This window comes from Oreochromis niloticus, linkage group LG16, assembly GCF_001858045.2.
Source record: "Oreochromis niloticus isolate F11D_XX linkage group LG16, O_niloticus_UMD_NMBU, whole genome shotgun sequence".
Classification (NCBI taxonomy): domain Eukaryota; kingdom Metazoa; phylum Chordata; class Actinopteri; order Cichliformes; family Cichlidae; genus Oreochromis; species Oreochromis niloticus.
The window spans coordinates 35,375,346-35,392,586 of record NC_031987.2 but is presented as its reverse complement, the minus strand read 5'-3'; the positions used below and the strand labels follow the sequence as shown (position 1 = coordinate 35,392,586).

Here is a 17,241-nt window from a genome sequence, read left to right as displayed (position 1 = left end):
GCATTTATTTAATGACGCCCCCTCATGCGTCAAGAAGATATAGTACATACATGACAAAAACACACATGTTCTGTTGACAACTTCTGACACATTTAAAAGGACATCTTCTTCTTCCCGAGGCCAGATCTTTCCCAGTAATCTTCTAACTCTGCTTATCCCCTAGAACAAACTGTCTCTTCTGCAAACATAATCTTACAGCCACAAGGCCTTGCAAACTATTATTTAAATATTTGAACTCTTACCTAAACATGAGTGTAACTACTGTTTGTGTGTGCGTGTGTGTCTCGACCTCAGCATCCACTCTGTCTGTAAGGACAGAGGCCAACTCTTCATGTGTGGAATAACCTAACTGAAACCATATATGTGATATGTTGAATAAATGTACTAATCAAATGCCACTACTCAAAGCTTAATAAAAAGAATATAAATGAATAAAGGATAATGATGAATAACAGGGTATATGTGTTTTGTAAGCGTGTTCTTTCCATAGCTCAAAGTCCTTAACCCAATAGATTGTCCGGACATCGCGCCGGACAAAGCTTCCGACCCTCCATTAGTTGACCGAGCCCCCTCATTTAAACTGCAATATGTATAAAGATGATCATGGTTACACCTGCAATGAAAAATTATATGACTATACTAACACCTGTAAATAGAAGATTAACATGAGGTAATAACAATCACTGTCATACAAACTTTAATGTAATGTCAATAGCTTCAATAAATGCTTTAATGCAATGCTTATTATATGATTCTGGTGCAATGATAAAATAACAGTAAAATAACTCTTCTCAGGCCCTAGCAGGGCCTCCTGAAACTACTCTTGTATGGGTGTGGTGTTCGCTCTCCGCCTCCTCCTGTCTTGCTCTACCCCTTTGTCTCTCTTGCTCTTCTCTCTCCCCAGGACACAGCTGCTGTTCATTAGCCTCATTTACCACCTGGGCCCAGTCAGCAATCACCTCTCTGAGGTTATATAAGTTGGGGATGAACTGGATGAGGGAGGGTGATTTCTCTGGTGTTTCTTTATTGTGTTTTAGGTGTTGAAAGAGGTCCTATTGTGTGATTGTCCTGCCTGTGGTGTGGAGTTGTAGGAGCAGTGGGGAGAGTAGCTGGTTCATGTGAGTAGTGTGGGCTTGTGGGTCTCAACAGCAGCAGCAGTGGGACTTGCTGCTGCTAGTGACAGGGTGGTGTGAAGGGGAGAAATATTTTACTGCTATTATTTGCTGCTATTTTATAATCATCATTACCATTTCATGTGAGGTTGCATTCAGAGGCATTCAGATGTTCAAATATATTGGTATTATATTAGTCTTTATTACAGGTTCAGTTATAATCAGTTGAATCTATAATTTAAAGGTTTTTGAATGTTTTTATATTCTTACACATAGTCTTCAGTGGGTGAGAAAACTGAGTTGCAGGCTGACAGGAAACGGCGTGCTTTTGCAGAAGTGAAACCGAAAGCAGAGCGAGCGCAACCCAAAGAGTAGGGTGTTTATTCAGTAGATTAAATATATAGTTCCAGTAAGGTTATTATAGGGAGGGATGAGCCTCTGTTCTGGTGAAAGGTCAGAAGTGTAACGGGCTGATGTGAGAGCATTTAAGGGCGAGACATACACATCCAGACACGTACGCAGTACACAGCATGCACGCGCCCCTGCACGTGCACACACACACAGATATAAACTCTTACCTACTAAATGAGTTTTAGACTGCAAAGTTGTGCCTGTATGAGTGACATTTTCTACAGGAAGTGCACCTGATGTTCCAGGGAGATAAGCGACAGCGAAGGCGGGCTAACAGGAAGCATCAGCCGTCGACACGAAGATGATGTTCTATGTTAAAAGTCATTGTGGTTTTGGTGTGACGTAAATCTGCCTAGTAACAGAAAAGGGGGCTGTACAATTCTTAGCCCCATAAAACAGTTGTCTGAATATGATAAAGACAGTTCAACACTGATTGGGTTGTTGAACTCACACATGTGTTCATTAAAATGCTGTCTAATTGCACACGCCTGGATCTGTGGTTATTTATGGATTCTTCTCTCAACATTGAACCCTAACATTTGGGGGCTTGTGGGCCCCTGGAAGTGCCTCCTCGTGGTGTGGAGTTTTTTGTTAGGTTGTTGTGTTCTTTGCTGTTGCAACCTTTTTCTTTTCCTAGTGTTATTGGTAAAACGGCGTTGCTGGCTCTTTATGTTAAGATGATCTATAATAAAAACTATTTGCTAAACACCTGTCTGTTTTCCTTTTATTCCGTTCTGGACCCATTTGTTACTGGGCCCCACACTCACACCCCTAGACCTTCTTCGTGGGGACGTAACAACAATAATAATACTAATAATAATACATTTTATTTGTAGGCTCCTTTAATACCCTTGAAGTCACCTTACAATAGTACAGAACAGTAGCAACAATACAATATAATAAAACATGGCAAAATGAAATTTAAACATAAGGGAAATAAGAAACAAAACAAGCATGAAAGTATAAAAGCTGAGCAAGGTAAAAATGGACTAAGACGGAATCAGGTGTGTGCAATTCTGAATAGATGTGTTTTTTAGACGTGATTTAATATTTAATACTTTACTATTTCATTATTATTATTGTTGTTATTTTGTTTTCTTAATATACCTGTACGCTTTCTATATGTTCATGTAAAGCTGAGGAATACGAGCCTAAGAATTTCATTACAGGTAAATGTTGCTACACTGTTTATCTGTATATGACAAAACTTGAAACTTGAACCAAGGGAAGGTACTGAAGAACCTTGGCAAACAGTGGAAAAACACTGGATGCTCACCCGGACCATGACACTTCCATACTAAAAGAAATTATTGTCCATTAGCTTTTTCACTTAAAAGTATACAGCAAAATCACCAGTGTTAAACTTACACTAGAAAAGTGTCTGTGTGTCCACTCCTCTGAGTGGTACATTAATACTAAGCAGTGTCAAAAATATTTGGTGACTTTAAAAAACAGCTACTGGGTGCTTTTTAAAAACATTTAAACGGTTTACAGCGGTTTAAACTTTAACTCCTACAGGTTTAACATAAAACTAGGTTACTATTAAAAAAAACACATCAAAATGATTAATTTAACATTTAAAAGAAGTTTACTTCTGTTGAATTGGTTTTCTTGTACTTTATATTATTAACATCACATTTTGACTTATTCACAGAGGGAAAAAAATATCAGAGAATGAGTTACGTCAGAAGGCAAATGTGGGAGGAAGGGTGGTGATACAAAAATGGGGCTTGGTCACAAAGCTGTTTGTGCTGAACAGCCACTGCTGTCTTTCTCTAACAATGGACCAAACTGAACTCTGCTTTCCACAACTATTCAACTCCTCTTGTGTGCGGCAAAAGCATTCACAAATTGAAGCTGTGTTTATTTACACCCCACTGTCTTCCATCTCTGTGCTTACTGCAATTCTGAACCTGCTTGTGATCATCTCCATCGCTCACTTCAAGTACTGACATATTTGAATACATAACAAGTTATAGAAAAATAATGTTTTTTGTGAATTTAATTAGAAAATGTGTTGCTTTGTTCTATATGTTACAGTGGAGTTGCAATTACTACTGTAGAACAACCTATAATGCTCCTATTTTAATCCAGGCAGCTGCACACCCCAAACAACCTCCTCCTCCTCTCTCTGGCCGTCTCAGATTTCTTCGTGGGCCTCATCATGGCTTGTCAGATTAGTCTCCTAGATGGCTGCTGGTTTCTTGGTGACCACATGTGTGCTCTGTATAGCAGTTTAGATTACATTGCTACTTCTGCTTCAGTAGGAACTATGGTACTCATATCAGCTGACCGCTATGTAGCCATTTGTGACCCTCTGCATTATCCCACCAAAATTACTATAAAAAGAGTCTCAGTCTGTATTTGTACTTGCTGGGCTTGTTCAATTCTGTATAACAGTCTTATCATGAAGGATAATTTCAAGCAGCCAGGGAGGTATAATTCTTGTTCTGGTGATTGTGTAGTTGTCATTGACTACTTTGTGGGAATTGTTGACTTTGTTTTGACCTTTGTCGGCCCTGTGACTGTCATCATAGTTCTGTATCTAAGAGTATTTGTGGTGGCTGTGTCTCAGGCTCGGGCAATGCGCTCTCATATCACTGCTCTCAGACTCCAGGGGTCAGAGACGTTGCACGCTAAGAAATCTGAGCTGAAAGCTGCCAGGACTCTCGGTGTACTTGTTATTGCCTTTCTGATATGTCTTTTCCCATTTTTCTGTTCCTCAATGGTAGGCCAGAATAGTTTCTTTGATATTAGATCTGTACCTTTTGAGCGCATGCTGTTCTATTTTAACTCTTGTCTGAACCCGTTAATCTACACTTTTTGCTACCCCTGGTTTCTGAAATCTATTAAGCTCATTGTGACATTTAAGATATTTAGGCATGGCTCCAGTGAGGCCAGTATACTATAGGGAAAAGTGATTTTGGTAATGAGTAAGGCATACAGTCTTTGACACTGAAAAACTGATAAATGATTATTTATTTCAAGTCTGATGAAACATATATCTGCTAGAGTTTGCTTTACATTTAGATTTCCAGGGCTAGTATTCTAATCCTCTGTTACACCATGACAAAATCAGGTGTTCGTTTCTCTAATTTAAATGAATGTGAATCCATCACAAATTCTGAAAACCATCACTAACTAAACTAAACTAAATGAAGATGTGTAATATGCTAGTTTTACATGGGAGCCTAATTTACATCTACAGCCTTCAGCTGTAAAAAAAAAAAATAAAATAAAAATGCTTGTCTTAGCAGTGTAATAGATGTGTTAATAAATTAACAACCATTCTTACTGAAACACTGAAATTTACACAGAATAGAATAGAATAAATCTTTATTGTCACTGTTACAAGAACAATGAAATGCAGTTTGGCATTTCTCTGTTAGCAGCATGTAGATTTGTACATTAAAATTCCTTTAGAATAACAAGAAAAAAGAAAAAAAGAGAGACCCAAAAAATTGATTTAGAGTTAAAGAGGTACCTGCACAGGGAATACATGTAATAATGTAAGTATCTACATATTTAATTGTTTAAATTTATATCTCCACAACATAAGAACAGAATAAAAACACAAACATTCCCCACCGGTGGACAATGTCACTCCACTCCTTACAGTGTTTCCCAGAGAATTAGAGTCTTTCTCTTCTAGTTTGTTGTTGAGGAAGTTACCACATCACTGATGATGTTACAGACTGGCCTGAACAGTGATGGCTAGGAATAAACTCTTTCTTTATTCTAATGCACAAAATGATCTGATCACAGTCAGAAAGTGCTTTCTGCAATGTGCTTTACTGAACCTTTAACTAAAATGAGTCTTAATCTTAATCTTAATATATTGCATGTCATTTTAAATCTTTTTTCAGGCTGACTTAAAACAGGTTTGTGCTTCATATTTAATCTATGTCTAATATTTCATATACAGAAATTTATTAGTAAACATCCTATATTAAAAATAAATTATTTGATTTTTCTAATGAACAAAGTGAACTGGTTTCAGTCACAAAGTGTTTTACTTAGGTGCTTTTCACTTTATTTTTTACATATTGCTTGACATTTGAAAACCCGTATTTCAACTAATTTAAACATTTTCCCTTAATATTTGGTATATTTCCATCATTCCACCATATTTTTTTGATGCTCAGTAATCCAGGCAATTAAACTCCAGAAGGTTGACTCTGTTTATTTCGAGGCAGCAATTTAAGCGGTAGAAAATCTTCATCACTCATTTCAGTGAGGTTTCCACAACCTTAAAAACAGTAGTTAGACAGATACATACATACAGATTTACTCTTACTTCACCTCCTTGGTTCCTTGGTTCAGTGATCATTGCTCCCTTTTCAAATAAATGGCGTCCTTCATTTCCTGCTTAAACTGGCGTTCCTCTGTGTGCAGGATGTGCACATCCATATCACTGAAAGAGTGCCCACAAGTCTGCAGTTTTAAATAGTTAGTCCTGGTCTGACAAAGTAGCTCTTCTTTGTTGTGTAATTTACTTAGCCAGTGGTTGATTGGTTTGTCCAATGCATAATCCACGGTGGTGTGAATGACTTTTACAGAAACCTTTCACAATGTTATCAGAGTCTGAGCATCCTTTTTTTCATGGTGAACATAATTTTTTTATGTTCATCAAGCTGTGTGATCAGTGAATTGTGGAATGTCCTGAGATTTGATTTTAACTCAGGTGTCATCCATATACCTGAACCAATGGCTCAGTGCTGTTCATGGATAGGATATCAGAACCCTCCTCTTCCCCACTTCCTTCATGCACAAACTGGCCATGGTTAACAGTTCGGAACTCATGTCACACCCATGTTTCTGTCTATCGTACAGACACTTGTATTGAAAAATGTAGTTCTAAGAGCAGATACACTTGGCCAGTATTAAGGGTGGTTCTGTTGTGAAGAATAGGGTCTCCCTTTAATTTCTTATAAACTGTCTCCACTGCTTCAGTAACTTGAACACACACAAATGAAGAAAGACACAACATCATGAAGCCTAGCAATTCATCTGCCTCTTTGATCTCGAGTTCTCCACAAAAATCAAAGTGCTTTAAATGTGGAGCTGTCTACCAATGGGTTGAGGACTGCAACTTATTGATCCCTTTACCCTGAGTCCTAAAGTGTATATTTAATTTCTTACTCTTCATATATTTATTGTTTGTTTACTTGCACTGCTGTAACTGGAGCCTCGTCGTCTCGTCTCTCTATATACTGGACTGTATATAGCGGAGATGACAAAGTTTACTTTGACTTCAGCACAGCAGCAAGCAGGTGCACCGAGGGCTCTCGCGCTCACTTTTTGCCTATAGAATTTCAAAAAAACATCGGCGCAAATTATAATTCTCTATCATGATGTCTGGTGTTTTCATGTTTATTGGTTTGTTTTTATTTTGTTTTATTTTGCGAGTTGGCTATCAGATGCCGCTCCAGCCAGCCAGAGAATCCTCTGACACCCTGCCCTTTCCTCCCTGTGCCACAAGCAGAAGTCGCACCTCGCAAATGGAGGGTGCCCTTACTCCCAGCAAATGGCTGTAAGAACACCGATCATTGCCTATGCCATCCCCAAAATGCGCTGGCATGATGTCGAGGCAGCATGAGTACGAGCAACTTTTTTTTTTGCTGATGCCCATGATGCCACCCCCTACCACGATGCCGCCCTGGGCAACTGCCCGTGTCGCCTATATCAAAAACCACTACTGCTCTGTGTACTTCCTGTTTGACCCTAGAACTGAAGAAGCTTCTCGGATGAGAGGTGAAATGTCTTCAAACAACTTAAAGAAGTCCAGACGCTTTTCTTTCCAAGCTCCTTAGAATATACTGAATAATAACACAATTTACATTAACTAATGCTAAAGATCTTAGCCATAACCAGTGTTGGGTGTAACATGTTACAAAGTATTGTTAATGTAATCACATTGCATTTTTTAGTAATGTAGTAATGTAACACATTACTGTGCTTGATTCCATTACAATTACAATTATGTCATTACTCACATTCCAAAGGTTCTTTAGTTGTCTGTACACTGGCCTAATAAAAATAAAAATAAATCAAACAAACATGCCGTTGTCTTTCGGCACAGTTGTGCTCCAATCCACTGCTGATGAGTGGCAATATGGACCTTACTTTTGCTTTACTGAACCACAAAACAAGTGCATGATGCAAACTCTGTATAGGGCAGAAACAACTGCATTATCCTGCTGATAGAACTTCAGCTCTTTGTAACCCTCTACAGAGACAGTATACTAATGCAAATCTAGCCAAAAATTAGTCAGTGCAGTGAGTCAATGCAGACCCCTGCCCAGCAGCCAGACCCTGAACAGGTAACAAAGACAGTGATGTGCAGTCAAGCTTGTGGCTTCTTCAAGCTTGTGTTTTTTAGAGTAGAACTATTGTGGTGATCACTGTGCAGCTTCTCTAGGCTGGTTTTCATCTTTGCTTCATCTTGCTGGTTTTGTGTTCATATGTTAAAAGTTAAAAGAAAGATTGTATGTCTGTCTTCATTAGGGCAGGGATTCATATGGGTGTTTAGGAACGTCAGGTTTATATTATTAACTGGTAATTATAATTTTCCTCCTCCTCCTCTTCACTTCTTTTGCTGCAGACTTTTGTATAAACTGGTTATCTCATCACATTAGAGTATTTTTATTGTAGGCACATTACTTTTTTTGTCTTCATTTCCAGCTATAAAGCTATATTCATACTGAATGCTGCTGTTTCTCAGAAACTGCAGCTTACATCCCTGCTCTCTGCTGAGACACATGAAAGAACACAACAGACAAGGATGGGGAGGAGCAATGTGTGCACACTGTCTATTTGTGTACATGCATGACAAGAGTGCTGTTTCCATTGACATGTCTCCTTTGTATGAAATGGAGTAACATACTGAAGATAAAGGAGAAACTCTGAAACTAAAATATAGTTCCTATAATGCTACTAGCAGTCTAATACATATACTAAGGTTGCCATCGACATGAATAACAGTTGCATCAGTCAAAATATTTCAGAGATGAAGTCCGTCAGTAGAGTTATTACAGTCTTTTCTTCCCCATCTTGGAGTGACATGGGTTTCTGTTCTTTACTTGTGGGTGTTACTTCTCTGTTAGTAACTTTTCTGTAATAGAAAACATAAAAAAACAACAACAACAAAAAAAAATACAATGGGGCTTTTTTATAGTTATGAATAAAATAAATAATAGGACACAGCACTCATACATGACGATTGCAAGTCATTCTGTTTACATGATATTGGTGTCACAGGAGCCAGACTTCAATATTTTAAGTGTAACAATTTGTTTAACAGATTTTCTGAACCAGGGGTAAAATAAAGCATAAATTAGAGGGTTTAGACAGGAGTTTAAATAGAACAAACACATTACAAATGCAACAGATGAAGCACTGAGCATGGCATCTTGACCTGAGAGTGTGACACCAAAGTATGGGCAGAGACATATTAGAAACACAATGATAACAACACTGATGGTCCTCAGTGCTTTCATTTCAGATTTCTTAACATTTGTACTTACTGACCCCTCGTGTGTCAGAGCTGCAATATGTGACCGCAGGGCACGAGCTTGAGTCATAGCCACAACAAATACGTTTAGATAAAGAACTACAATCACAATGACAGGACCAATGAAGGACAACAATAGATCTGCAACTCCAAAAGCATGGCCAACAACAACCACACACTCCCCATAGCAGGAATTATACCTGCCAGGTTGCACCAGGTTGTCTTTTAGCACAAGACACTGGAAGACTGAAGAACAAATCCAACACAGATAAACACATGCTTTTGTTCTTTTTGGGGTGACTTTGGTAGAGTAATGGAGAGGGTAACAAATAGCCACATAACGGTCAATTGATATGAGAACCATGGTTCCTATTGATGCAGAGGTAATAATGTAGTCCAAGAGAAAATACATACTACACATGAATTCACCAAGAAACCAGCAACCATCTATAATCATAATTTGAAATAACATCAGGAGACCCACCAGGCAATCAGAGACAGCCAGAGAGAGGAGGAGGAGATTGGTGGGGGTGTGCAGCTTCCTGAAGACAAAAGACAGCGACACAGTTATTATTATTATTATTTGTAGCAACAAGTACAATTTTATACAGATAAAAGGAAAAAGCATTTCACTCAGACTCACTCAGATAGGATATCATATCATTTTCATCTTTTATCCATAAAATCTTACTGTCTGAATATGTCTAACAAAATTATTACTCGAAATGTGAGATGGAGATGATGACCAGCAGATTAAGAGTCACAGTGATCAACGAAATGGAGGACAGGGTAATATAAATAAGTATAGATAATGTATAAGGACGCATGGTCTTCCTGCAGGAGGAGTTGAGGAGTTGTGGAAAGCAGAGTTCAGTTTCTTCAAAGGTTTTCATCATTAGAAAAAGGAGGTTCCAGCTTTCTGCCTGAAGGTCTTTGTTGTGTACCTGATTTATTTTCTTTGCTCACATTGCTCCTCCCTCTTGCCCACTGGTGGCAGTTTTCTTTCAGTATGTTTACAACTATGTCAAATCCTGCATAGTTTCATTGTGTATTGAGGTTTTTAAACTTTGTCCAGTCAAGTTGATGTACTTGATAGATTGCATGCATTACCTACGATCAGCTAACCCTGTTTTTCGACCCCAAAATCTTCGACCCATTACTGTCAGCCGTACCCTTGCTGGAAGATGCTAGGAGATGCTACTTTGTCATATATTTACCTTTCCACTGGTGCACATCCTCTGCCTCTACCTTCCCTAAGAGAGCGCCTAAGAGGCGCTATAGGAAGCAGGGGAAACGGAGTGGGTTCCGTGTTCGCTTTAAGGTCTACCTTAAGGCACATGCTGCAACTAACTCCTATTCCACTTTGGATATTTTGCAACCTCCTTTCTCCATTCAGGACCGGTTGTCCTTCAGACTGATTAGCCACCGTTGAATTTGTCCAGTAGGATGACAATCTTACCCAGCTCGCCCAGTGGTTTGTTCGCCTGCTCGGACATGGATTGGGACTCCCTAAACGATCTTTTTCTCACCTTGCGGTTGGATTCTTTGTTCCTGATGGAAACTTGGATTTGCAGCATTCTTACACAGTGGGTGAGTGAACCGACACATTTAAAAGGCCACTCGTTGGACTTGGTCATTTCATATGCTCTGGATATCTGTATTAAGAGCATTGATAATGTTGGCATCTCTGACCATTTTTTGGTTATGGTCGATGCTGAGTAAAATGCAATAGAACTGACTTCTGCAGGCCCTCGTCGCCCTGTATGTATATTTAATTCTGAGACTGTGTCTAAGTTCTCTTCTTCTTAAATGCTGCCTTTTTGATCCTGATAGCACGGACACTAAATGTTATACACCCCCCTTGGTTAATGATGTTGTTAATTCTATGTTATCCACATGCTCCTGTATTCTGGACACAGTGGGCCCTGTAAAGATGAAGCTTCCCAGATCTTCTCAACCTTGGTTAAATGACTCTGTATGGGCCTTACAACGTGCCTGTCATCAATCTGAGAGGAAGTGGAAAAAAGAAAAGCTTCAGGTATCCCATGACACTCTATTTACCAGGACTCTGTTAAGACAGCTAAAGTGGCCTTCCTGTCGGGTATTATTGTGACTAATAGCCACAACCCTCCTGTTCAAAGACTTTTACTCCGTGATCAATCCTTGTTCTGGAAGGTCAGATTTGGCTTCCTCAGCTCTCTGTGAGCAATTTTTAAATCATTTTACAAGAAAAATTCTCTTAAACCTTCACTTTTCCACCCCTCTGTGGTGAATCCTCTTCCTATTTTAGCACGTCGACTGACGTGCTAAAGTAGGAAGGTAGGAAGGTAGGAAGTAGTTAATTCACCACCCTCAAGAGATTATTGGACAGCTGAGAAGTTTGAATTCTGTACATGACATTTCTCCCATTATTAAGGATAGTTTTGATGTAATTGGGCCTTATATGCTATCTTTGATGAACCTATCATTAATGGTGGGCTGTGTCCCGACTGCCTTTAAACACGCAACAGTGCCGCCTGTTCTAAAAAAATAGCAACCTTGACCAGAATGATCCTGCAAACTATAGACCAATCTCCAAACTCCTGTTCTTATCTGAAGTACTAAAGAAAATTGTCTTTTTGCAAATACAGGCCTATTTAAACACAAATAATATTACTGACAAATTCCAGTCTGGCTTTAAAACACGCCACAGTACTGAAACGGCTCTGCTGAGAGTCTTCAACGATCTTCTTTTAATTGTTTAAAAGTTTTAATTTTATTGGATTTGTCCTCAGCTTTCAATGTGGTAGACCATGATATTCTTTTAAGGAGACTAGAACATGCTGTAGGCATTAAGGGTTCTGCCCTTAACTGGTTTAAATCCTATCTCTCAGATCTTTGACGGATCTTGGATCTTTTTCTGTCACAATGGGATGTTACTCGTCCACCGTAGCCCCTCTTTGTTGTGGTGTGCCCCAGGGGTCTGTGCTGGGCCTTTGTTGTTTTCTTTGTACATGCTACCTCTGGGCTCTATTTTTGATAAATATAAAACCTCTTACCACTGTTATGCTGATGACATTAAAATTTACTGTCAATTGATTCATGATTTGTCATCTTTACTGGAATGCTTGTTAGATTGCATGAAAGAGGTCAAGGACTGGCTTTCGGCCAATTCTCTTATTTTGAATGAAAACAAAACTGAGATTGTAGTGTTTGATAGGCATATCCCTCGGGACTAGTTAGCCATTCTTTTTGGCCCCCTTGCCAGCTTCTTCTCTGACACTGTAAGCAATATTGGGGTTTTCCTGGACAGTTCATTTAAGCTTGATAAACAAGTGTCCTCAGTAGTCAAATCTGGCTTTTCCAATTGCACAATCTCTAAAGCCAAACATTTTATATAGCACAATGACCTTGAAAAACGTAACCATGCTTTTGTGACTTCCAGATTAGAATACTGCAATTCCATTTACTTTGGCCAATCCGTCCATCTCCATAGACTTTAGCTTGCTCAAAGTGCTGCAGCTCGTCTCCTAACTGGAACTGGAAAATTTCCGTCCATTACTCCAGTAATTGTTGATTTTGGCTACCCATCAAATTTTGTATTGATTTTAAAATCTTGTTGCTTACTTTTAAAATTATAAATAACATTGCACCTGGCTATCTTGCTAACCTTCTTAGCTTGTATACTCCTAGTCGAGCCTTAAGATCATCTGGTCAATTACTCTAGGTCCAACCTAGGTCCCACCTGAAGACCAAGGGGGATTGTGCTTTTGTCTCAGCTGCACCAAACCTTTGGAATAATCTTGCTGTTACTATTCGTGCCTCAGACTCTATTCAGTCTTTCAAAACACGGTTGAAAACATAGTTATTTAATTTATTTAATACCTCACTAGCTAGTGCCCTTATTTCATCTATTTTAACCTTTTTACATTTTAACCTTCTTACTACATTTTAACTTTTTATTGCATTATTGCTGATTTTTCTAGATATTATTTTATATTTATGAATTGACTCTATCTCTTACCTGTATTTTATTTAGCCTATACTCCTGGTTTGATTAGTGCTTCCCATCTGTTAGTATTAATAGTAGTGTTTGTCTTATTGGATTATTGTGAAGCACTTTGGTATACCTTTGGTTTTAAATGTGCTATATAAATAAAAGTGTATTGTATAAAAGAAACTTTTATGTTAACAACAAAAAAGCATCTGATGTCACTGACCAAAAGCTCAGTACCAAAAACTGGACCAGAATTAAATTCAAAATCCTGCTCATCACATACAAGGTCTTAAATAAACAGGCCCCATCTTATCTTAATGACCTTGTAGTACCATGATATTGCACATTGAGGGGGGGGGTGCTGTTGCAACTATACTAAATAAGGTTATAATAAATACAGTTTAAAGAGGTAGGGGTGTTGGTTGCATTGAAGTATGAATGCGCAGCAGTTGAATCAGAGTGTGCAGCAGTAGGTAGGTGAGAAGGCTCTCAATGGTGGAGGGGTAGAAGTTTAGTAGCAGTCTCTGGAGTAATTGGGCCTGAAGAGGTTTCCTGAGGAAGTACAGCCTTTGTTGTGCTTTCCCTACCTGGTGGGAGACATTTGTGGACAGGTAAGGTCGGCCAAGATGTAGACTCCGAGGAACTCAAAGCTTTCTACCCTTTCTACCTCCTCCCCATCAATGTAGTGGAGAGGAGCTCTGTAGATGGTGATTATATTGTATAACTTTTCTTCCTTGCAGGTTAAGAGAGTAAGCGATGAGGGAGGGGTAACGTAAATCCAGAGTGAGCTGAGATCCAGAGGTTCCTGGTGGTTTGCGGTGGCAAGAAGGGCAGGCAGGTGAGGCACAGAGTAATTTCCAAGATGGGAGTAAGGTATTATGAGTCCAAGAGAGAAGCTTAAGCTTGAGATTCAAGTCAAAGTGAGTCCAGGAACTGTGGCACAAGAAAACAAGGTTAGCAGGGTTGATCAGAAAGAGAGCTTGAAACACTGGTGCCAGCTACCAACGTGAGTTGATGACAAACTGGTGGTGAATGAATGTCAGTGTGAGGCTTAAGTCACTCTGACTTAATTGCCTTTAATCAGCTCCAGGTGTGTGGAACTTTGGAGGAGAATGTGGCCCTGCCCAGGGGCGGATACCAGGTAGACTCAGGAGCCTGACAAAAAATTCCAGCCACACACCCTGACTAATATCTAATTATCATGAAGGTCCTCCAAAGTAGCTGTGATCTGACATTCAGTGACATATGACCATTGGGATTCATGTGGTGTCTAGCACCAGGATATTGATAGCAGATCTATCCTATTCTATTTGCTGAAGTGTGGTGCTTTTCTGAGGAATGTTCCAGCTTAAGACCTTGGGCTCTTTTTGTGTTTCTCAAGGTTTTCCTGGACAGGTAAGGTTTATGAATGAATTAAAATGCATTTTTTGATCCAGTTTAAAACTAAGCAGTTATACTTCCATGTTATGCAATCACGACATCCAAAATGAATGAGGTCAGATGGGAAAAATAGGAGGACGGACATTAGTATGATGCACAGGAGAAAAAAGGGGCTCGGTCACAAAGCTGTTTGTGCTCAACAGCCTCACTTGTCTTTCTCTAACAATGGAAGAAACTGAACTCTGCTTTCCACAACTCCTCAACTCATCCTGTGTGCGGCAAAAGCGCCCACAAATTGAGGCTGTGTGTATTTACACCCTGCTATCATCTATCTCTCTGCTTACTGCAGTACTGAACCTACTTGTCATCATCTCCATCGCCCACTTCAAGTACTGACCTATTTAAATTAGTGACTTTTTTTTGTGATAAAAAAATCATTTTTGCTTGTAAAGTTTCTTTTTATATGATGCTTTTGTCTTTTCCTCATAGTTTTAATGTTTTAACTGTTATACTAGAGATGCTATTACCAATGTAATGCTTTATTTTAATCCAGGCAGCTGCACACCCCAACCAACCTCCTCCTCCTCTCTCTGGCCGTCTCAGATTTCTTTGTGGGCCTCATCATGGCTTGTCAGATTAGTCTCCTAGATGGCTGCTGGTTTCTTGGTGACCACATGTGTGCTCTGTATAGCAGTTTAGATTACATTGCTACTTCTGCTTCAGTAGGAACTATGGTACTCATATCAGCTGACCGCTATGTAGCCATTTGTGACCCTCTGCATTATCCCCCCAAAATTACTATAAAAAGAGTCTCAGTCTGTATTTGTACTTGCTGGGCTTGTTCAATTCTGTATAACAGTCTTATCATGAAGGATAATTTCAAGCAGCCAGGGAGGTATAATTCTTGTTCTGGTGATTGTGTACATTGACTACTTTGTGGGAATTGTTGACTTTGTTTTGACCTTTGTCGGCCCTGTGACTGTCATCATAGTTCTGTATCTAAGAATATTTGTGGTGGCTGTGTCTCAGGCTTGGGCAATGCACTCTCATATCACTGCTCTCAGACTCCACGGGTCAGAGACGGTGCATGCTAAGAAATCTGAGCTGAAAGCTGCCAGGACTCTCGGTGTACTTCTTATTGCCTTTTTAACATGTCTTTTCCCATTTTACTGTTCCTCAATGGTAGGCCAGAATAGTTTCTTTAATATTAGATCTGTACCTTTTGAGCTCTTGCTGTTCTATTTTAACTCTTGTCTGAACCCGTTAATCTACACTTTTTGCTACCCCTGGTTTCTGAAATCTATTAAGCTCATTGTGACATTTAAGATATTTAGGCATTGCTCCAGTAAGGCCAGTATACTATAGGGAAAAGTGATGTTATCACTGACACGGTGAAAAAAGATAAATTATGATTAATTTACACTAAGTACAATTCCAGACTTCTGATAAAATTGATTTGTTTCCATTGTTTCCATTATTAATGTACTAGTCCTCTGGTCCACAATGACAAAATTCTGTGTTTTGTCCACAATTTAAATGATTGTAAATGCATCAAAATAAATTAGAATGCACAAACAATTTCCGAGAGTTTTACATGGTACTCTAATTTATATCTGCAGCCTACAGATGAGACAAAAAATGTTGGTCTTAGTAAATAAATACATATATGTAGAGTCATTCTTATTCTACCTATTGACCTCAATATCAGACTCCATAACATAAGAACATTAAAATTCAAACATTCCCTGGAGCTCAACAGCATCCTTCCATTTCTAACTGTGTTTCCTCAGGGAATTTAAGTCACTTTGTAGTATTTTAAGGTTAAAATGTGTCTTCTACATCGGTCTGTGCTCACTATCAATTTTACACACATATGAACTTGAGTGACAGCTTTTTCTTAATCCACAAGGTTAAATATGTTGTTGGTCCAGGCATATAAACTTCACCTCTATGGGAAGGCTTTCCACAAGGTTTAGGAGTGTGTATATGGGAGTTTTTGACTATTACTACACATCAAACCTTGTCTTTATGAGACTTACCTTTTGTATTGATGCCCAGTCATGTTGGTGAGACACAGCAACAATCCAAATGACTGTGGCTAATATGATGATGGCTATGGATAATAAACAGATACTGACCACTTACTAGACATGCAACTGAAAGCATCCTCTAAAATGTGTTAACATCTTTTTTAGCTCTGTTGCCTCAAGGACTGTTTTTTAATCTTTATAATCTCATACCACAAAAATCAGTCTGGATTTATTGAGCTTCTGTAATGTAATTTTTAGCTTTCAAAGCTATTTATGTGATACTGTTAATATCTTATCTTGTAAAGACATGATTATACCCCGTAAGCTTGTTAAAGTGTACCCTAATAATAAGCCGTGGGTGATCAAAAACGTCAAATCCTGTTTACGGAAAAAGAGACAGGCTTTTAAAGAAGGGGCTGTTACTGACTTTCAGACAGCCACCAAAGACCTGAAAGTCGAGATCTTGAAAGCAAAATAGAGCTACAAAAACCTTCTTGAAAGCAAATTTGCTGCAAAAATTGGGGGTCTGCCTGGACTTGTATGAAAACCATAGCAGGGTTTCAAATTCCCCAGAGCAGCAGTCAGATCATTTTAGATGGTTTTAATTCAGACAGAGATTTTGCAAACACTTTGAATATGTTTTATGCTCATTTTAGTTCCTCTGATTTTAGCAAGGATATTTTGGAACTGAAAAAGAAACTGAGAGATACTCAGCACTTTGTCATTGAACTCTTGTCCAAAAGGCCTTTCATATATTTAATGTGAACAAAAGCCAGGGTCCTGATTACATGTGGCCACCTAATTAAATCTTATGCTAAA

The 17,241-nt window shown here is 38.8% G+C and overlaps 1 protein-coding gene, 1 long non-coding RNA gene and 1 pseudogene across 2 annotated transcripts; 2 read left to right on the top strand and 1 right to left on the bottom strand.

Moving 5' to 3' along the window:
- The first annotated feature begins 3,304 nt into the window (after nucleotides 1-3,304).
- LOC109197395 (trace amine-associated receptor 13c-like) lies at nucleotides 3,305-4,830 on the top strand. Its single transcript, XM_019352379.2, has 2 exons — nucleotides 3,305-3,468; nucleotides 3,618-4,830. The coding sequence occupies exons 1-2, from the start codon at nucleotides 3,305-3,307 to the stop codon at nucleotides 4,432-4,434; spliced, it is 981 nt and encodes a 326-aa protein (XP_019207924.1). The 3' UTR covers nucleotides 4,435-4,830.
- A 3,485-nt stretch (nucleotides 4,831-8,315) lies between these two features.
- On the bottom strand, nucleotides 8,316-14,032 carry LOC112844218 (uncharacterized). The gene is made up of 3 exons (XR_003216949.1): nucleotides 13,600-14,032; nucleotides 9,521-9,578; nucleotides 8,316-8,637 (listed from the first exon to the last, which is right to left on the bottom strand). It is a non-coding gene; the product is annotated as an uncharacterized LOC112844218 (long non-coding RNA).
- Nucleotides 14,033-14,573: 541 nt separating this feature from the next.
- LOC106097984 (trace amine-associated receptor 13c-like) lies at nucleotides 14,574-15,757 on the top strand (annotated as a pseudogene).
- Nucleotides 15,758-17,241: the final 1,484 nt, after the last annotated feature.